The sequence below is a fragment of the Geotrypetes seraphini genome, chromosome 10 (assembly GCF_902459505.1).
Source record: "Geotrypetes seraphini chromosome 10, aGeoSer1.1, whole genome shotgun sequence".
Lineage (NCBI taxonomy): Eukaryota > Metazoa > Chordata > Amphibia > Gymnophiona > Dermophiidae > Geotrypetes > Geotrypetes seraphini.
This window is the reverse complement of record NC_047093.1, coordinates 157,440-180,320: the sequence shown is the minus strand read 5'-3', so window position 1 is coordinate 180,320 and position 22,881 is coordinate 157,440. Positions and strand designations below refer to the sequence as shown.

Below are 22,881 nucleotides of genomic sequence, written 5' to 3'. Positions count from 1 at the left end.
CTAAAAGGATCCATAATCTGCATGCTCTGCTACATAACACTAGGGAACTGGAACACAGCAAGACCACAATTCGAAGATTTTATATACCAAAACTCACTAACGGCAACTTACAACCTAATCCTAGGAGATTTAAACCTCCATCTCGAAGACCATACCTCTAAGCAAGTAGAAAACCTACTATCTTACCTCAAAGCCTTAACCTACAAGATCTTAGACCCACAAATCAAACACAAGAAAGGTCACCAATTAGACATTGCAGCCTTCATGACCCAACAGCCCATTCTACCAGAGATTCAAACCTCAAATGGAAAATGGTCCAGATCCATCTGTTCAGACCATTAGACATACACCTTCAATATCAACTGGGCCAAAGGCAAAACCAAACCAAAATCTCAAAGCTTAACCTACAAATCACGTACATATATCGACCCCTCCAAATTTTGGAATAAAACAGACGCTACAATCCAAGAATGTGACCCCAAAGACTTCATCTCACAATGGTACAATATAAGCACAACTACCCTAGACGAACTAGCCCTAATACAAACAAAAACTAGAATCAGCAGACGATCAGAGAAATGGTTCGACAACGAACTACTCCTACTCAAAAGACAATGCAGACGACTAGAAAGAAAATGTAGAAAAGTAACCAAGAACACATGAGCAGCATGGGAAAAACTAAACCAACAATACAAACTAAAACTAAAAGAAAAACATACTACACAAACCAAATAGGCATAGAAACCCAAGACACAAAAAAACTTTTCCAATTACTAAAAGAACTCACAGACACCAAACCCTACCTAGCCAAAAACGACAACCCTCCACCTTCAGCCACCCTTTTAGCTGAATACTTTAAAAACAAAATTACAACTGGCAGGACAAACTTCGCAGGAACCACAATCCACCTAGAAGAGATCACAGTGCCCCCCACAGAAAAAGAATCAGCTGCAGCAGATAGAACCTGGTCCCACTTCTCCAAAATACAATGGTCTGAACTTAACAAACTCTAAAAAAAATACAGCCACGCAGCTTGCGACCTCAAGCAATGCCCTCCATACCTATTAAAAACCTCCAGCCTAAAATTCCGCACTCTCCTCATGCAATGGATACAAACCATGCTCACAGATGGCCTTTTCCCACAAGACCTCTCCAAAATCATCATCACCCTGATCTTAAAAGACCCAAAAGGAGCAACAAATCAACCATTCAACTACAGACCCATAGCCTCAATTCCACTATATGTCAAGCTAATGGAAGGCCTCGTAGCTAAACTCCTCACCAAGTCCTCACAGAAAACCACAATTTGCTCCACCCTACACAGTCTGGATTCAGAACCAACTTCAGCACTGAGACACTACTAGGCTCCCTTCTGGACACAGCTAGACAACACCTCAGCACAAGCAAAAAAAATGCTGATTATTTAACTAGATCTCACCGCCGCATTTGACCTGGTAGACCACAACATCCTGCTACAAATACTAGATACAATAGGAATCACAGGCAAAGTACACACATGGTTTCAAGGATTCCTACAATCCAGGACCTACAGAGTAAAGACAAACAAAGAAAAATCAGAACCATGGTCCAACCCCTGTGGCATACCCCCAAGGATTACCATTATCTCCAACACTCTTCAATCTCTACATTGCATCCCTCGGCAACTGCCTAGACAATATAGGCTTAACCTCCTATAGCTTTGCAGACGACATCACTATTCTCCTTCCTTTTGATCAGCCAGCGCCCACCATGACAGACACACTACACAGAACTCTAGAAACAGTGGCAATATGGATGAAAGACCACAAACTAAAACTGAACCCAGACAAAACAAAATTCATACTTCTCGAAAAAAATAAAACCTCAACCATAACAAACCTAGTAATAAACTCAATCACATACCCCATTCAACCCACTTTAAAACTTCTGGGAATGACGATAGACAGATGCTACATCATGCAACCACAAATCAACAAAACAATACAGAAATCATTTGCGGTCATGAGAAACCTAAGGTAAGTTCAAAAATTATTTGACAGAAAACAATTCCAGCTCATGGTCCAGTCCCTAGTCCTAGGTCTCCGTGACTACTGCAACATCCTATATCTCCCCTGCCCCGCAACAATCATAAAACAACTACAAACAGTACAAAACACAGCCCTGAGACTAATCTATTCACTAAGAAAACACGACCACATCACCAAGGCATACCTCGACTTACATTGGCTCCCAATTCAAGCAAGAATACTATTTAAATTCTACTGTCTATTATTTAAATCCATAAATGGTGACAGCCCAGCCTACTTGAATAACCGCCTAATCCAAACTACTACAACCAGACACAGGAGAACCCAGACACCATTCACATACCCTCCAATCTGAGACATCAAACAGAAAAAAATGTACGATGGCCTTCTAGACACACAGGCAGCAAAACTAGACCACCAACTCTCCAATCTACTAATTGTGACCCCAGACTACAAAACTTTCAGAAAAGAAATAAAAACCCTGCTATTCAAGAAATCCATGAAGACTAACTAACACCGTATAAAATATTTCAATCCTCTGAAGCAACCCACTCTACTCTGTAACACCTCTGGACATATCCAGAAATCCTCTTCTGTAATCCACCTTGAACCACAAGGTAATGGCGGAATAAAAATTACTAATGTAATGTAATGTAATTCCAGGAGAAAATAATTATCTTGCAGACAAACTCAGCAGGTTTCTACAGCCACAACTCTGCAGTTCTGCATCACATATTCTCTCAGTGGGGGACTCCTCAGATAGACTTATTTGCATCCCCGCTCAACCACAAGCTGCACCAGTTTTGCTCCAGGCAGTACTCTCCCCAACGGCTAGAAACGGATGCTTGTCAAGCTGAAACGGGAGGAGGCCACCATGATTCTCATAGCTCCTCAGTGGCCCAGACAACCCTGGTTTTCCCTTCTGCTTCAACTCAGTATCACGGAACCAATCTGCTTCAGATTTTTCCATCTCTTCTCACGAAGAGTCTTGGATCTCTTCTGCATCCCAATCTTTAGTCATTGCACCTGACAGCTTGGTACCTCTCAGCCTGACGTCAGCTGACCTTCATCTTTCCCAGCCTGTCAGACTCATTTTGGAAGCATCAAGAAAACCATCTACGCAATGGAAGCGATTTTCTATATGGTGTTCTCTTCATCATCATGATGCTAAATCCACCTCTGTATCTTCAGTTTTGGATTACCTAACATAGTAATATAGTAAATGATGGCAGATAAAGACCTCAATGGTCCATCCAGTCTGCCCATTAGTTATACCCATTAAAAATACATGATTAAATTAACTTGTCTCTTCTTTGATATTTCTGGAAAATAGACTATAAAGTCCACCTGGTATTGTCCTAGGTTCCAAATGCTAAAGTTGCCATCCAAGCTCTCTCCAGCCTATCCAACCATCCTGTTTGCAAGATATCTACCATAAGTCTGGCCAGTAACATGTTCCAAGTTAGTGGAGTTCCCATTGATGCTCTCCCTAGCCCAATCTTACTCCAAATCATCACATATGGGACACAGACCGTACAAGTCTGTCCAGTACTGGCCTTAGCTCTTTAATTTACATTCTTCGTTTTCTAATTAGAGATCTTCTATGTTTATCTCCCGCTTTTTTGAATTCCATTATTGTTTTCCTCTCCACCACTTCCCTCGGGAGGGCATTCTAGGCCTCTACCACCCTCTACGTGAAAAAGAATTTCCTAAAATTGCTCCTGAGTCTTCCTCCCTGCAACCTCAATTTATGCCCGCTAGTTTTACCATTTTCTCTTCTACATTTACATTTACCATTTACCTTCTATATTTATCCAATTCAGGCCTCAAAATCACTTCTATTAGAGTTCATCTAAGTGTTATCAACGCTTTTTGTAGACTAGTTGATGGAAAACCTCTCACTGCTTATCCTCTTGTATCCAGATTTATGAGGTAACTTTTCAACATCAAACCTCCTCTCAAACCACCTCCAGTAGTTTGGGATCTTAATGTGGTTCTTGCTAGACTAATGAAACCTCCTTTTGAACCAATATCCTCGGTTCATCTTAAATATCTCACTTGGAAAGTGGTTTTTCTCTCTTACATCTGCACGAAGCGTAAATGAACTTCAGGCTCTGGTTGCGGATTCACTGTTCACAGTGTGTCATCATGACAAAGTAGTGCTTCACATTCATCCAAAGTTCCTTCCAAAGGTAGTCACTGAATTTCATCTCAATCAATCCATTGTGCTTCCAGTGTTTTTTCCCCAAGCCTCATTCTCACCTAGGAGAAACGGCTCTTCATACATTGGATTGTAAATGAGCTTTGGCCAACTACTTACAGGGTACTCATCCTCATAGGATATCTCCTCAACTCTTCGTCTCATTTGATCCTAATAAGTTGTGATGGTTGGTGGCTTGGATCACCTTCTGTTATGCTCAGGCTGGGCTACAACTGGGGAGTCGTGTCACAGCCCACAAGGTCCGCGCCATGGCAACTTCAGTTGCTTTTTTACATTCCACTCCTATTGATGAAATCTGTAAAGCTGCTACTTGATCCTCAGTTCATACATTCACATCTCACTACTGTCTGGAATCTTATTCCAGACGGGTTGGTCACTTCAGCCAAGCAGTATTACAAAATCTATTTTCTTAATGGCCAACACTCCCTCCATCCCATTGTAGTAAGCTAGGGAGTCCGACATGTGAGAATATGCTGCCTGCTTGTCCTGGGATAAAGCACAGTTACTTACTGTAACAGGTGTTATCCATGGACAGCAGGCAGATATTCTCACAACCCACCCAGCTCCCCTGGTTGGCTTCTTAGCTTGCTTACAGAACTGATGTACTGCAAGCCTACATCAGGCGGGTAGGCACTCTTAAAGTGGTGATGCACTTATAAAGCTGTCCATATCGGGGCTCCGTAGATGACGTCACCCACATGCGAAAATATCTGCCTGCTGTCCCTGGATCTTGAACATTGTACTAAAGAGCCCTTAGTACCCACAGCTTTTCAAGAGCAGAGAGCAGGTCTTTTTTACCAATTAAAGTAACTGTGCTATTCATCCTGACCATTTAGGGACAGAGACAAGTAAAAATCTGTTGCTTATGCTTGCATTAGGCTCACAAGTACTCTTGGAAATAAATTGACCAGTGATTGCTCTTTCTGGTGTATAATTAAAGGCCACGTTTGCTCCAGCCTAGTTTGTGCTATGTGACCCATTTTATTCCTATGGGCCCCTGGTACTTATTGGCACTAAGCATAGTAGAAATGACCCAAATGCTGACCAACCTGAATGGAAAAACTGAACAGTCACTGCCCAGGACAGAGCTGCTCTTCAGCTGTAAGCAGGGGCTCCTCTTTAATCTGTCCCTTTGATTTCCAACGCTATTTAAGTGACCAGGAATGACTCCTAGCCAGTTAAAAAGTATTTAGCTGGCTAATCACTAATATTCACTGAGAGAGCGATGCTTATCTCTGCTGAATATTCGTAGTTAGTGGCTAGTCGCTAACCAGCTGCATTGCCCAACTTAGCTAGCTAGCTGTGAATATTCGGTGCTGGTTGTCTAAGTTTAATGGGCAAATCAGACCCCATAAAGAGTAGCTCTGTCTTTTCCTGCTACTAACTTAACTGGCCAACACTGAATAGTTCCTTAGCAGTTAAGTTAGAGCCAGCCAACCCTCCCGCCCCCACCACCCCTGATATTCAGTGCTGGTTGCCGGACATGACTCAGCATTGAATATCCAGATTGAGTGTCAGCATTGATTAGACAGCATGCTGGCCAGCGTTCGATGTAAATCACCTGGTGTTTGTTCATGATAAACAGAGAAAGGAATATATTACATCTTACAGAAAGAGTTGGTGAGAACTGGCTGTATTGAGTCTCCTTGGCAATCCACTGAGGTGTATCTCTGCTGCAGGTGTATCTCCTGCTACTGAAAGGGATCACTTGTGCCAGAGGAACATTCTTGTCAGGTTTTGACAACAAGGAGATTTATGTTGTTTAAACAGTTCTGAGAAGGGGAGAAAATCTGGGAACAGATCAACAATAATAATAATTTGTGTTCTGGTTAAAAATAAAGTAAATGCAGAAAGAGTGATTAGAAAAAAACAAGATGAAGTAAAGTACAACCTACACTTAATCAGATTTGTCATAGAATATAATCCTCAGTCAGTATGTACAATAAAGAACTTAACATAACATAAAACTCACTTCTATACCACAAATACTGCTAAGTTCTATGCGGTTCAGAAAGGATAAAGAATACAGGTGAATACTGCAACAAAGATCTGACTTCCAAAAGATTCTATAAAAAGATGTGTTTTTAAAGCCCGTCGAAACTGTTGGTAGGAGTTGGATGATGTAAATACATAATTCAGGTCCTTAACCCATAAAGCCGCTTGAAAAGAACATGTTTACTGAGATGGGATGGTACAGTTTTCATTTTCTGCAGCCTTGCAATTACTTCCAATGGGCATGAAATACAAAGCATGTTTCTAAATGTTCAACACTAAGAGTGTGCTTATGTTTGAGGAACAGCGCTAAATACATTGTCCCTCTCCCATGGTCAAACATCTCTGTCTTCCCCCCTCATATGGTTTGGCATATTTCTCCTCTCCTCCCCATAGCCTGGAATCTCTTTCCTTTCCCATGGTCTAACATCTCAAGTTTGTTTCTATTTTATTAAAAAAATTTTATGCCGCTCAATCAGAATTCTGAGCGGTGTACATCTCCTTTCTGCCGTCTGACATCTTTTTCTCCCCTCCTTCCCTTCTATTCTGTGGTCTGGCATCTCTCTCTCCTTCCCATTCTAGTGGTCTGACATCTCTCCCTTCTTTGAGTCATCTCTCCTCCCTCCCAGTGTAATATTTCTCCCTCCCTCCTCTCCACCACTATCATGTCCAACAATTCTCCCTTTCCCCATATACATCATCTCTCTTTCCCTCTCACACCACACACTTATATCCAGCAATTCTATGTTCCATTTCCCTTCCCCACTGGCAGCATTTCTTTCTCTCCCTTCCCACTACCCCACCTGTGCAGCATCTCTCTTTTCCTCCTTTCCTACTCTCCCAGTCCAGCCCATTAATTTGTCCTTCCCAACCCTCTCCCAGTATGTGCAGTATCTGTCATTCACAACCCCCTTGAGTATCTGTCCTCCCTGCCTTCCCAACTCCCTACCCCCTGCACCCAGCCCCTCCCCTGTCAGGTTCTGCACCCAGTCCCCTCCCTGCCAGGCTCTGCACCCAGCCCCCTTCCTTCTTCTGCCTAGCTCTGCACCCAGTCCCCCTTCTCCTGTCAGGCTCTGCACCCAGCCCTCCTGCCCTGTCTGTGTACCTCCTCCGATCCCTGGTGGTCCAGAGGTGCAGTGGGCAGGAGCAAGCTTTCCGCAATCCTGCCCTGCTGCTAACCCGGTCGTCAGAGACTGCTGGAGTTCTCTTCAGCTGCTGAGTGGCCCCAAGCAGCAGCACACTTTGGTGCTACTGCTTGGTGCTAAGCGGCTTCCTGATTGGCTCCCGTGAATTCTCATGATTCGCGAGAATTTGTGGGAGCCAGACAGGAATCCGCTCAATGCCGAGCAGCAGTGCCAAAGTGCACTGTTGCTCGGGGCCGCTCAGTGAACTCTGGCAGCCTCCGATGACTGGATTAGCAGCGGGGTAGGAGTGCGGAAAGCTTGCTCCTGCCCGCTGAACCTCTGGACCACCAGGGATCACAAGACATGGCAGGAGTACCATTTTTTGGAGTGTGGAAAGCTTGCTCCTGCCCGCTTAAACTCTGGACTACCAGGGATCACAAGACATGGCAGGAGTACCATTTTTTGGAGAGGCCACAGCCCCTGTGGTCCCCCCGTTCCAACGCCTATGCATGAAGCTGTACAGAGTGGATATGGCTGCCAAACAGGATTACACATTTGGATCTTCTGTTCTATCAGCAAGCTCATTGGCCCTGCCCTAAACTTGGAGGACTACTTTGATAAGAACCACAAGTTCAGGAATAGAGTGTCTGTCACACTAGAAGGAAAGATTAGGCTCTTACCTCAATAATCTTCTTTCTAGTAGACAAACACTCCATTCCTGAAGCTCATCCTTTCAGATGTCCATTCGCCTTCTTACTGCCTAGAATGCGCCAGAGCATCTGGACATTTTTTTTCTTTCCTTTATCTAGCTTTAACAAGGATAGAGGGCATGAATGCCGCATTGATGAATCTAGGGGGTATCTACAGAATCTTCCACACTCTTAGTGCAGGTTGCACTCAGGTTTGCGACTTGTTTGTTTTCACCTTGTTATATATTGCAAATGGTTAAGGTTTGTCTTATCTGTTATATGTTAATGAGCAGAACTGACATGTTTCATGGGAAGAGTCCCCGTAATCCTCCCTATTTTATTTTCTGTCCACGGCTGTCCATCTGCTTTGATACAAACAGAGGAATTGGAGGACAGCCCAGAGGGATGGGAGGCGGAACAAAAGAATGCTAATGAGGCTCTCTACAAGAGTTCTCGCAAGAAGGGATTGCTCACAGGTTCAAGAATAGAGTGTCTGTCTACTAGAAAGAAGATTATTGTGGTAAGAACCTAATCTTTCCTTGTGCAGATGGGGTCAAGACAGAGTTTGCAAGGACAGAACTCGTGGGAACGGGGCAGGGGCAGGGACAGGGGCAAACTTTGTTCTTTTCAGAATCCAATAAATTATATTTTTCCAGATATTCCAACAGGTAAATAGCTACTAGTCCCTCCAGCACCTTTGCAAACAAAGGTATGGAAGTGACAGGTCTATAATGTGAAATCATATCTGTGATTTCTCCTATAAATCTTGGATTTTATATTTTTTTAATGTAAGCCGCTTTGATATTGATAAAGCGGGATATAAAATTTTTTAATAAACTTGGAACTTGAGTCCTGTTCTTTGGAATGAGAGTTAGACTAATATCACCCAGAGATTTTGGGATAAAACCTTGAGACAAATCATAATTCAACCATCTTAAAAACCAGAATTCAAAATTAGAAGAAGGTGATTTAAGCACACAGGAATCAAGTATACCAGGGGTGCCCATTATGTCGATCGCAATCGACCGGTAGATCGAGAAGGCAAAGCGAGTCGATTGCGGAGCCCAACCCGTGCTCCATGATAGACTCGTTGCCGTCCCAATCTACCGGGCTGATCAGTCTTCCTCTCCCCAACGTCCCCCATCGCCGTCCCAAGCTCTCCCTGCAGAAGCATCGGACCAACCAGTATTCCGCTCCCCAACGTCAATTCTGACATCAGAGAGGATGTTTTAGGCCAGCCAATCACTGCCTGACTAGCCCAGATCTTCCTCTCCGACGTCAGAATTGACGTTGGGGAGCGGAATGCTGGTCAGCGCAAAGGTTCTGCAGGGAGAGCTTGGGGCAGCAGTGGGTTGGGGGCCTGTTCTTCGATGGCAACGGCAAACCTAGTGGCTTGGGGGAGGGGAGGGAGAAATAAAGAAAGGGAGCAGGCAGGACGACAGAAAGAAGGGGGGCAGGGAGACAAAGAAAGAAGGGAAACAGAAAGAAAGGGGGACCAGGGAGACAGAAAGAAAGAAGGGGGCAGGGAGAAAGAAAGAAAAAGTTGGGGGAGAGAATGAGGTCTGGAGGAGAGGAAGCATACAGGAGGCTGAAAGAAGGGAAGAAATATTGGATGCACAGTCAGAAAAATAAAATGCAACCAGAGACTGATGAAATTACCAGACAACAAAAGTAGGAAAAATGATTTTATTTTCAATTTAGTGATCAAAATGTGTCCGTTTAGAGAATTTATATCTGCTGTATATATTTTGCACTATGGCTCCCTTTTACTAAACTGCAATATAGAAACATAGATATAGACGGCAGATAAGGGCCACGGCCCATCTAGTCTGCCCACCCTAATGACCCTCCCCTACCTTTGCCTTGTGAATAGATCCCATGTGTTGATCCTATTTGGCCTTAAAGTCAGGCACACTGCTGGCCTCAATCACCTGCAGTGGAAGACCATTCCAGCGATCAACCACCCTTTCAGTGAAAAATAATTTCCTGGTGTCACCTCGTAGTTTCCCGCCCCTGATTTTCCACGGATGCCCTCTTGTTGCCGCAGGTCCCTTGAAAAAGAAGATGTCTTCCTCTGCCTCGATGCGGCCCGTGAGATACTTGAACGTCTCGATCATGTCTCCCCTCTCTCTGCGCTCCTCGAGCGAGTATAGCTGTAATTTGTCTAACTGTTCTTCGTACGGGAGATCCTTGAGTCCCGAGACCATCCGGGTGGCCATTCTCTGAACCGACTCCAGTCTCAGCACATCCTTGCGATAATGCGGCCTCCAGAATTGCACACAGTGTTTTTTAGTGCAGGGAGTCTATGAGCATCGAGCTTAAGAGCATCGAGAGCAGTGCAAGGCATTCAGCGCAGCTCCCTGCGCTAAAAACTGCTATCGCGGTTTAGTAAAAAGGGAGGGGGTATATTTGTCTATTTTTGTATGGTTGTTACTGAGGTGACATTACATAGAGTCATCTGCCTTTGATAAAACCCCAGAATAGGAATGATAATTAACATTTTCTCTGCCTTTCAGTGTGCTTTGTGTTGGTTTTTTTTAATTTTAATTTTATTGTTGGTAGATCATTTTGACTTGGGCATTTTAAAAGTAGTTCGCAAGCCCAAAAAGTGTGGGCACCCCTGCAGTATACAGTGTAAAGTAGCACATTTCTCAAAGGTATAATATCTTCCCCTTATGTTAATGGGAAAGAATCTCAGAGTCTTTTACAAAGGTACATTGCCAATAAATGCTGAGCCACCCCTAGGAATAGAATGGGTGCCTTAGCATTTAGCATGTGCTGCTTAGCAGTGTACCTAAGTAAAAGGACCCGTCTATGACTAAGGATCCTGTTTTGGGGGATATAGTTTATCTCAAGGGTGCCCATACTTTTTTGGCTTGCGAGCTACTTTTAAAATGACCAAGTCAAAATGATCTACCAACGATAAAATTTTTAAAAAACACAAAGCACACTGTACGCAGAGAAAATGTTAATTATAATTTATATTCAGGGTTTTTTTCAAAGAGGTCAAGGCAGATGACTTTAAAATATGCAATGTCACCTCAGAAACAACTATACAAAAATAGACAAATATACCCCCTTCCCTTTTACTTAACCGCATTACCGGTTTTTAGCACAGGGAGCAGCGCTGAATGCCTCACGCTGCTCCCAACGCTCATAGGCTCCCTGCGCTAAAAAACACTATTGCAATGTAGTAAAAGTGGGCCATAGTGCAAAATATAGACAGCAGATATAAATTCTCAAAACGGACACGTTTTGATCACTAAATTGAAAATAAAATCATTTTTCTACCTTTGTTGTCTGGTGGTTTCATAAGTCTCTGGTTGCACTTCCTTCTGATTGTGCATCCAGTGTTTCTTCCCTTCTTTCTGCCTCCTGCATGCTTCCTCTCCTCCAGACCTCATTCCATTCCCCAACCAATATCTCTTTCTGTCCCTCCATGAGTCTAACTTTTTCTTCCTCTCTCCCAGCCTGCCCCCTGCCACACTCCATTCCCTCCCCCAACTTTTTCTTCATCTCTCCCTGCCCCCTCCCCTATCTTTCTTTCTTTATCTCTCCCTGACCCCCTTTCTTTCTGTCTGTCTTTCTCTCTCCCTGCCCCCCCCAAGCCACTGTGTGGGAGTGGTCAAGATAGTGGCACACACCTGGTGAGCTCTGTGTCTCTCCTCTGTTGAGACAAGATTTTTTTGCTTTTGTTTGCCACAATTTAGTTGAACTATGCCGCATAGTAAAAGAAAAGAGATGGTGGGGTGTACTACCTCACTTGATTGCACCTCCTCTCTGGTACAATAAAGAATGGAGAGAGATTTTACCGGGAACCCAGCAGCATAGACCAGAGGTGAGAGCCCTGCATTTGCCCAGCCTGAAGGAGCGGCTGCACCTTTGGGGCTTGATGTTACTCTTTCTACCATAAGAACATAACTGCGATCTCTGGATCAGACCTTCGGTCCATCAAGTCCGGCGATCCGCACACGGAGGCCCAGCCAGATGTACACCTGGTGTAATTTTAGTCACCCATATCCCTCTATGCCTCTCGTAAGGAGATTCGCATCTAGTTTGCTTTTAAATCCTAGAATGGTGGATTCTGCAATAACCTCCTCTAGGAGAGCATTCCAGGTGTCCACCACTCGTTGCATGAAGCAGAACTTTCTGATATTTGTCCTGGACTTGTCCCCCCTTAGCTTCAATCCATGCCCTCTTGTCCGTGTCACATTGGACATTGCAAATAATTTTTTTTCCTGCTCTATTTTGTCGATTCCTTTCAGTATTTTGAAAGTCTCGATCATATCCCCTCGCAGTCTCCTTTTCTCAAGGGAGAACAATCCCAGTCTCTTAAGTCGTTCCTCGTATTCCAAGTTCTCCATACCTTTTATTAGCTTTGTTGCTCATCTCTGCACCCTCTCCAGCAGTTTTCTATCCTTCTTTAGGTTGGGAGACCAATGTTGGACACAGTATTCCAAGTGTGGTCTGACCATTGCCTTATAAAGCGGCATTATAACTTTCTCCGATCTACTCGTGATTCCTTTCTTTATCATGCCTAACATTCTATTTGCTTTCTTTGCCGCTGCCGCGCATTGTGCGGACGGTTTCAGGGTCCTATCAGTACACCCAGGACCTTTTCTTGTTCGCTCTTACCCAGAGTTGCACCTGACATTCTATACTTGTGTTCCTTGTTCTTTCTGCCTAAATGCATTACTTTGCACTTTTCACATTAAACTTCATCTGCCATTTCTCCACTCATTTCTCTGACACAAGTCACTCTGAATTTCCTCACTATCTTCTGCGATCTGATTGCCCAACATAGTTTTGTGTCATCTGCAAACTTGATGATCTCACTGGATGTTCCTTCTTCTAGGTCATTGATGAAAATATTAAATAAGATGGGCCCAAGTACCGAGCCCTGGGACACATTGCTAGTCACTTTCTCCCAGTCTGAGAACTTCCCATTTATGCCCACTCTCCTTTCTGTTCTCCAGCCATTTGCCTATCCATCTTAGTATATCTCCCTCTATTCCATGGCTTTGTAGTTTTCTGAGAAGTCTTCCATGTGGAACCTTGTCGAACGCTTTCTGGAAGTCCAAGTATATTATGTCCACCAGTTCTCCACTATCAATTTGTTTGTTCACCCTGCCCCTCTTTCTACTCTCTCTCCCTGCCCTCCCGCCACTGTTTATCTTTCTCTCTCCCTGCCCCCCCCCCAAGCCACCGCCACAGACAATTTCTCCCTTCTTCCCTGACGTGCAAATGCCAGGCCCGTGCAACCACTACACAAGCCTTCCCCCCATGTAAATTCTGACATCGGAGAAGAAATTCCGGGCCAGCCAGGCGACGATTGGCTGACCCGGAACTGCCTCTCTGACTTCAGAATTGACGTGGGAGGGGAGGCTTGTGTAGTGGATGCACGGGCCTGGCTTTTGCATGTTAGGGAAGCAGGGAGAACACAAAGGCAATGCGAGTGTATCGCAGAGCCTGGGATGGGCTCTGCGATCGACTCGCGTAGCCCTTGCGATCTACTGGTCGATAGCGATCAACCTTTTGGGCACCCCTGGTTTATCTGATCTCTAATCCTCTCAATCTTCTTGTTAAAGAAATCTGCTAGTTCATTGGCATTGTGGGTAAGATGATTGAGTGGTGGGTAAGCAATCCACATTTTGAACAATTTTGGTCCTGATTCTATAACCAATGCCTAAATTTAGGCGTCGGTAGGTGACCTGCCAATAGTCAGAAATGGCAGGGTTGAAGCACCTACCGACACCTAAATAAAAGGTGGCTAATATGGTCACTGGAATCGCGGCTAGTTGGTGCTTTAGATTGCCTAACACCAAAGTAGGTGTGGCCAACACCTAAAGTGGCGTTAGGCAAACTAAAGTGGCTACTCAGTCGTGAATCACACCAAGATAGGTGGCTAAAAGATAGGCCCAGGTAACCCGGGCCTACATTTTAGCCACCTATCTTTGCCTACACCGCAGCAGCCAATTGCAGCAGGAGAATTCCCCCCTCCCCCATCATCAGAGCAACAGGGATTCCACAAAACTGTAATTCTTGGGTGCCAGCAACAGAATCGTGACTTTAGGGAGTCCCTGCCGCTCAGCTGATTTTGGAGGGGGAAATTCCCCTCCTGCGATTGACTAAGAGCAGTAGCAGCAGAGAACTCCCATACCTGACCTCAAATCAGCCAGCAGGAGAGATGCCCACTCCTTCCTGTTGGCGCCCCCCCGCTAACATTCCCGGCAGGTACCCTCCTGCCCACAGCCCCCCGAACATCCCTGGCAGGAGTGATGCCCAATCCCTCCTGCCGAAACCACCCCACCCACCCTCACCCCCACCCCCACCCCATAAGGCTCCCCCAGCAGACCCACTCCATCCCACCCCTCCACCCCCGGATCCCCCTAACTTATAATGTTGGCCGGCCGGAGGTCTCCAGCCAGCTGGCCCACCTTCGCATGAATGGCGGGTCTGCCCCTTCCCAGAGCATTGTGAGATGCACCGGGGGGGGGGGGGGAGCCTTAGGCCCTGATTGGCCCAGGCGCTTAAGACCCCTCCCTTAAGGGGGGCCTTAGGCACCTGGGCCAACCAGAATCGCAGGTCCCTCTTGCAGTGCATTCTGGGATGCACTGGAAGTGGCCTAAGATCCCAATTGGCCACCCCCCATAGAAGTGGCCTAAGGGATCTGCTGGGGATGTTAGTGGGGGGTGGGGGCACCAGCAGGAGGGAGTGGGCATCTCTCCTGTTGGCTGATTTGAGGTTGGGTACAGGGGCTCTTTGTCGTGGTCAATCTCAGCCGATCATGGCAGGGAAATTCCCCCTCCAATATGAGCTGAGCGGCAGGGACTTCCTAAAGCTGCAAATCTGTAATCGGTGCCCAAAACTTGTGTGCCAGTTACAGAATCGCAGCTTTGTGGAATCCCTGCCACTCAGCTTATGGGGGATGGGGGAATCCCCCTGCCGTGATTGGCTGCTGCGATCTAGCAGCAAAGATAAGTGGCCTACATTTCAGCTACCTAAATTGGATCACTTCTGTAACCGTCACCCTGGACTGATTGACAGGCGATCGGTGGCTGCTTTTAAGGTGGCCACCGACTTGGGCGACAGTTACAGAATCCGGGCTTTTATGTATAAGGTTAAATAACTTACACTGATCAGTACCCTCCTTTCCTATTTGTTTAGAATGGTAATTATATTTTGAGTTTTTAATCAGCATTTTATAAGATGCCAAGATAATTTGTTGGCAAATGTACTTTAGTAGAATTACATACCTGATGTTTTCTTTGTGTTTTAGTTTGCTTATCTAAGTTTATTAGAAAGTTCTGTTCTGTTTCTAGAAAATTATTTTTGAAGAGAATATTGATGCACCTAATAGCGAAATTGATTCTTTACAGGCAAACTCTTGGATATAAAAGGATATTTGTTATTTCTCCTGGCTGGAACTGAAGTGGTCACCTCAGCATTCGTGCTTGTATTAGGAAATTGCTTTTGCATTAAGAAGAAACCTGAAGTACCCATATCCAAAGAAGAAGCAGCAGAATGGGCAGATGGTAAAGCAATAGGAAATGTCAAGCTGGACTCTATGGATGTGGAGCAGTTTCTAAAGAATGAACCTGAAAAGAATGGGGAGGTCGGTACTAACTCAGAGACATGTGTGTGACACAGCCCTCATGGAAATGTGCTAATCAAAAGAACAGGACTTAAAGGAATGAGCGAGGGCTACGTCATTTGTAGGCAGGTTAAAAACCATTCAGAAATTAAGAGAAAGTTTCTCTACCTAGAAAATAACTTGACCTGATTCATCATTTGTTACATTTTTTAGGCAAAATTTGGTTATACTTGTTTGTGCATTATAAGTAGGACTTAATTTTAACCAATAAAACTCATAAAAATTAGAATAGATTAACAGTAGGAAAACACCACCTCCCCCCCCCCCCCAGCATGTCTTCTGTCCTCCACTTTTGTGCACCGATGCCTTTTAAGTGACATCACCAGAAATACCAGGAAGCAGCCGGAAGTACCACCTGTGGTGTGAAAACACCAATCAACACTGAGCATAATCACCCATATTCAAAATTCAGAGCCATCTAAGAATAGCAGCCCTAAATATAGGTATCTAAGAGTCCCTTTTACTAAAGAGAATAAACTCTTAATGCAGGGATAATGTGTAGAGACAAGCTACTGTGTTAATGAGCTTTGTGGTAGTTTTCCTGTTTCAAGCATTAAACCATGCATTACTAAATTTTTCAAAAATTTTTATTTGAGGGTGTGGCAAAGGCAGAGTTGCTGTGGAAACGTTAGACCAGTAAGTACATTCAATATTATTTAACCGTCCAGGAACAGCTGCCTGCCGGCTGAGCACTAATATTCAGAACAAAATGGCCGCCTATTATTAGAGCTTAGTGGCTAGGGGAAAGACAGCTATGTCGCGTGACATAGTCATCTATCTGCAAAATTTAAAGCGCTTGCTGGCCAGGTTTAGCAGCCAAATCTGGTCAAGTAAATAGCTGGACTATCTTTGGCTACTATAAAACTTAGCCAATTAAATTTATAGTGGCCAAAAAATAAACCTGATATTCAATACCAGTCACCAGAAATGGCCCAGCATTCAATATCCAGGCTCAGTGCTGACTACAGAAGTCAGCCCAGCTATCTCCTACAGTCTGAATATCGTCCCTATTGTACTTACCGCTTGCTACAAATGGCCAATGCACTGTTAACACATTAAACAGGAGGCAGTAAGTTCCCAGGTTGCACATGTTAATTCAACTGTTAAAGTATGTCCTGCAATAAAAATTGTGGGAGCACTCCACCTTGATGCAGTGTTACAAGGGCCACTGAAAAGTTCTCAACCTAACCAAGAGAATGATGTGGAGCCATGAAACTTACAAGTTATTCAAACATAAGATAAGATCAGTTTAAGGCACAGATAGCAGTTGAGGAAAATCCTTGTTTAATATTTAACATTAGTTTAAAATACAGCTAGAAAAAAAATAGCCCTACAGCACATATTTTTTGCAAAGGAATTTTCAGTTAGGTAGCTAGAAATTGTTTTTTTTATTTAGTTGCCTTTCAGTTAAACAATAGTGCATGATTAGGTAAGGATCAGTGCAGGGTGATTCATCCAGGAGGGGTAGCTGACATCATTTTCACTTGAGAAGCACTGCTAACAAAAAAAGGTAACCCAGACCTTAACTGCTCCTTGTCCTGAAGAGGTGCTGAGTGAGGATCTGCTAAGGGGAAGAAAAACTCCATTGGAATATCTTACCCACTGGCATTCAAACTTGGGAAAAGGTAAAACTTGGGCTTCAGTACTCTGCTCTTTTCAGCAAAGTCAGTTTAGGCAATAGTGTAGCCTGTAGCGTATCAGTTAGGTTTTTTACACTATATAAAATGTGTTTAGGTTGCATTTCAAAGCATAAAATTAGATTAGAGCACAGCAGTTCAGGAAAGTCCTGGGTTATTGCTTGTTAGGATTGGGCTGTGCAGAGTAGAACTTGGATTTAGGGGAAGTATAGATCATAGTCCTACATACATATAGTGCCAGTAGTTTTATGCCTATTCCTAGGGAATAGGGAGCACTGTAATCAATCTATAAGCTGATAAAGGGTCACATGTGCAGATGAGACTAACCAGCCTGTAATGTTCTTGTGCAAAGGAATCACACCTGCCATTCTCAAGTCCTCTGGGACCACACCAAAAAGGTGAGACAATGGAGCCACCCAAATCCCTCTGAATTCCTTAAGTACCCTCGGATGTATCCTATCAGGCCCCATCCCTCTGTCTATTTTTAAGTTAGCTAGTGCCTCACAAATACAGTCTTCTGAGACTCTATCCTGGTGTATCTCACATCCATTTCCATCTGCAGTCCAGTCCCCAGCCTTTCATTCGTGAACACAGATCAAAAATAATTGTTAAGCAGTTCAGCCTTATCCTTATCAGTTTCTGCATATTTGTTCCCTTCACCTTTGAGCCTCACAATGCCATTTTGACACTTCCTCCTATCACTTACATACGTAAAAACTTTACTATGTCAGCTATCTTTTCTTCCATTTGCTTCTTTGCTTTCCTGACAACCTTTTCTGCTTCTCATAGCTATTCCACATATTTTTGTCTGTCTTCCTTTTTCTGCAATGTCTTGTAATTTATGAAAGCTAACCTTTTTTCTCTTACCTTTTTAGCTACTACATTTGAGAACTAAAGTGGCCTTCTTTTCCTTTTATCTTTATGTACACAACTTAGGGGTACTTCTCGATTCTAACCTATCATTTACCAACCTTATTTCTCAAGTGGTCTCTTTGTTCTATTATCTCTGACAACTGCAGAAAATAAGAAACTACTTCTCCGAATCTGACTTTACCCAATTTCTCTATGCCTTCGTCCTCTCCTGGACTTCGGCAACATACTATTCAATGGACTGACAGCAAAAAATTTTCAGCGTTTCTAACATGTACAAAATGAAGCAATTAGACTTCTAAAGAACCTTTGCACCCACGATCCAATATCTCAAGCACTAGCATCAGCCCACTGGCTACTGATAGCCAAATGCTGTATTTTCAAAGGCTTTAGTACTAGTGTACAAGTCTTTACACAACATGGCACCCTGCTAAATATCAGCCATACTTTCACCTTACATCCTGAATAGACCCTTCTTCTCCCAGGAATGTCTACAATTACCCCTTAGTCGTGGCCTTTCTGACTAGAAAGTGCCAGATGTTGATCCTACTCCCATTTCTTACCAAGGTATTGGATTCAACTGGCTCTGCATATCAGATCCCTAGAAGTTTAGTTTAGTTGCTTATAGTCCGCTTTTTCCAAAGCAGAGTACACCAAAACATGCACAATAAAATCAACATACAATCACAAGATTACACAATCCATAACATACATATAACATAAAACAAATTACAATACAGTCTTAAATCTTCTCCACCCTAACAACTTCAATACAGCAATTTCACATTTTCCTCCTTAAGATGAAACTATTATTCTGGAGACTTCAGATGATAAAATAAATACCGCTTCAATAAAATGTTCTCTTGTTTTCTGATATAAGAAGTAAGTTTATTCCATTCCTTAGGCCCTGAATAAGAAATAACCCCTGATCTCACTGACTGTAATCTTAGCTCTTCCTCATTGGAATTGACAAATCATTATGAGTAGCAGAGCATAATTTTGGAAGTAAAGTGTTCATGGAAACACAGTTCACAAGATATTCAAGCTGGCGTTAGCCCTTTCACACTCAAATAAGTCAATAGCAACATTTTTTATTTAATCCTAAATTCCACCTTAAGCCAATAAAGCTTAAGGTAGTATCCAGTAACATGCTCACATTTCTGCAGTCTAAACAATAATAATAATAATAATAATAATAATTTATTTCTTATATACCGCTATACCGTGAAGTTCGAAGCGGTTTACATTAAAGATACATTTAACAGTACATGGGATAGAAATGGTTTACAATAAAGATACATTTAGTAAGGCCCTAATAATCGTGTTCTGGGCCACAGATGAAGGCGTTCCAAGCAGTACGTCGATAAAACGATAGTTTGCAGGATGTTTTACAAATCACCCCATGGAAGATAGTGATACAGTTTACTCAGCAGTTTTAACTTAAAATAGATTTTCCTTATTCATTTTGAGTTGATCATTACCTCCAACTATCAGAATTCAGATGAAAGCTTTACATTATGTCCTAGAATCATTGCTGATGGCAGAATATTCATTTTCTCAGTCCTGGACATATACATCATTTTTGTTTTCTCAATCTATTTACACACATCCAATTTTTACCTTTAACATAATCTCAGTCATGCGTGATAATGTCTGCTTCGTCAATCTCTCAACTGGGAAGAAAAGTAGCAAATCGTCTGCACTCTATATGATACTGCTAGACTCTTCATTAGCTTGCATAGTGTAACCAAATACAAATTAAAGAGTACTGTGGACAGAGATGAACCCTGAGGGACCCTTGTTTTAACCTCTCTTTTGAGCTTTGTGAAAGCTATAAAAACTTACCTCTTCACCTAATTCCCTTAATCTCAACATTGTTAAACAAGCTATCAGAGCATCCAACCACCAAGCTTCCTTCTTCAGTTTAAGTATTACCCGTGTATGTTGAACTAACATCTCTTTGTGATTGCTAATGTATGAGGAACTATCTATAAGTTGAAAAATATCTCTCTGTGAATGCTAATTTAGGCTGAACAACTGTATTATATGAATATCACTGTAACCTGTACTCACCTAGTTTTCTGTGTCTCAGTTTTGTTTAGTTATGAAGTATGTTACCTTGTAATCCATTCTGAGCTCTCTGGGGAGAACGGAATATAAAATGAATTTAATTAATTAATTATTTTTTTTCTAACTTAAAGGTTTACCACCTTTAAAATAGTTTCTTTCAGTTTTGACCATTGCTTTCCTGCTTCATTAAGCTGTTCCCATCCAACTAACTCCTCCTTGAGATATTCCCCCATCATGACAAAGTTAGTTCTTTTGAAGTCTAGAACCTTCAATCTTGAATAGAGTCTCTCCTCCTGCATCTTAATATTAAACCACCCCATTCGTTGCTCACTAGATGCCAATCGATCACCCACTGTAACATCAAAAACAGTTTCCCCATTTGTAAGCACCAAGTCCAGAACAGTTTTATCCTGGATGGGTTCTGTTACTAACTGCTGGAATAGTTCTTCCTGTAGCAAATCCAAGATCTCCTTGCTTCTAGATGATGAGTAAAACAGTTAATTTTTGAAAGACCCAATAAGAGCTATGTTGCAGAATTTTGTATAACCTGTGGGGAGTGAATATAAGAAGTGAACTGTGTATATCTTGATCTTGGGATAATTCTTAATCTTCATATAGTAAGGGGTAGATTTCATGCTCCAGGGATGATGTTTGGTGCATGAGTCGCCCCTGAGCATGATTTGGGGAGGCTAATGGTTGATAGCAGTCCCTAGGCTTAGGGTTGTCGGTCAGAAAAGGTGGCTGATATGTGAAATCTGATCTACACTGGTAATAAAGGTAAACAGAGTTCAGAAGGCAGTTGGAAACCCAGCCTTTGGATTCCAGCAACTTCTGGAAACGTGCCGTGAATGAGACCCAGGCAGTGCTTGCATCTCTCTGAATGGTGGATTCAAAGAAAAAAAACGAATGACATCATCAGCTCATGCTTTGGGCGGGAGAATTATTTTTGGGCAAATCATGATCCAGCCAAAATGGAGGATCTTTTTATTAAGAGATTTTTCATTTCATAGTAAACCAGGATAAATAATACAGTATATAAAATGCCTGTTGTTTTTTTTTTGGGGGGGAGGGTTTGGTTGAAACTGTATTGTTTAAGTGTGCCTCTTGTTCCCGTTGGAAGAAGAGGTAAGAGTTGTTTTATTTTTCATAACAACTGGAGTGTTCTGCTTTCTTTGAAAAGAGATGGTGGCTGAGTGGAGAGTGCTTGGCACTGGTCCCAGCTTAAAGCCCTACTGAAAGCCCCTTCCCAACAACCGGCTGGAAAAAGGGCTTACATTCATCATTTATTGTCTCTGTGAAAGTATATCTATTACATATTACATACATAGTGTGATTTAGTGTTCATACGCATGGACCGCATAAGCATGGTACTCATTTTACTTACTACTGTATATGAGAATTTATTGACCTCACATGCCGGAAGTACGGCAGAGCTACACTGATCATTTGACTCCTGTTACAGGTTTTTAGACAAACCACAGGCCGTTGGGTCATTTTAATAAAGGTGTCCTATGTTCCTGTTCTTAAGGCCAGTTGTGCTTTTTTTGTTGTATATTCTTGTGTTTTTGCATTTTTGTTATCCCTTTTCTTTGATTTTTTAATTCAATTCAAGGTACTATATTTATTTGTTTATTTTAGGTATTTATATATCACCCATTAACGTTACCTAAGCGGTTTACTTTCAGGCAATCAAGCAATTTTCCCTATCTGTCCTGGTGGGCTCACAATCTATCTAAGATACCTATGGCAATGGAAGATTGAGTGACGTGCCTACTTTCCTCTTTCTCTGGCTCTCTAGTACTATTGATAGTTAAGTAAATTCCTAAAACATCAACTCTGCTCCTCTCTTTTACCTGACCTTTGAACCAAGTTCTTGCACTTGATGAGGACAATTTTCAAACAGATACACCATAGATCCCCAACCCTGTCCTAGAGGATCACTAGGCCAATCGGGTTTTCAGGATAGCCCTGATGAATGTGCATGAGCAGATTTGCATGTCTGTCACTTCCATTTTATGCAAATCTTCCTCATGCATATTCATTAGGGCTAGCCTGAAAACCCAGTTGGACTGGTGGTCCTCCAGGACAAGATTGGGGACCACTGCCATAGATGACTCCCGCTGCCACCACCTGTGGGGGTGGGAGGGGAGAGAGGAGACGAGGTGACTCAATTTATGTGGCACTGGGGGCAGGACCATTTGTTCTCTTTTTAACTTGTTGCCCACATAACTGGGTTTGGAATTGTTATCTTACAGTGTCATTTGACGTGTGTATTCTGGTAGGAAAACAAAGGATTTTGCAGAATTTTCATGATAAAAGTACCTTTGTGCTTCTGCATTGAAAATCTGCCCCAAAAACTTTAGGGTAAATATTCAAATGCTCAACTTAGCAGGAATTAAAACCCCATAGAGCTGGTTGGCCACTGAAATCAGGGAATGCCACTGAATATATCTGCTAACTAGCCATCTAGGTTAGGGGCAGTCCAAGGCCAGAGCTTGGGTATAGCCACATTCAGTCAGCTAACCAGCTAAGTTAGGGCACACATACTTGGGATAGTCAGTTCCAGGAGCAGTCCATGCCCCGGCATTAAATAGCCA

The 22,881-nt window shown here is 43.0% G+C and overlaps 1 protein-coding gene across 3 annotated transcripts in view; it reads left to right on the top strand.

The window, feature by feature from the left end:
- SLC16A3 (solute carrier family 16 member 3) overlaps positions 1-21,806 on the top strand; it is a 133,719-nt gene extending 111,913 nt beyond the window's left edge. For all 3 annotated transcript variants that reach the window (XM_033961476.1, XM_033961477.1, XM_033961478.1), the window contains exon 5: positions 15,433-21,806. In XM_033961476.1, the coding sequence (XP_033817367.1) occupies positions 15,433-15,698 (266 nt within the window). In that variant the 3' untranslated portion in view covers positions 15,699-21,806. The remainder of the gene's footprint in view (positions 1-15,432) is intronic.
- The last annotated feature ends 1,075 nt before the right edge of the window (positions 21,807-22,881 follow it).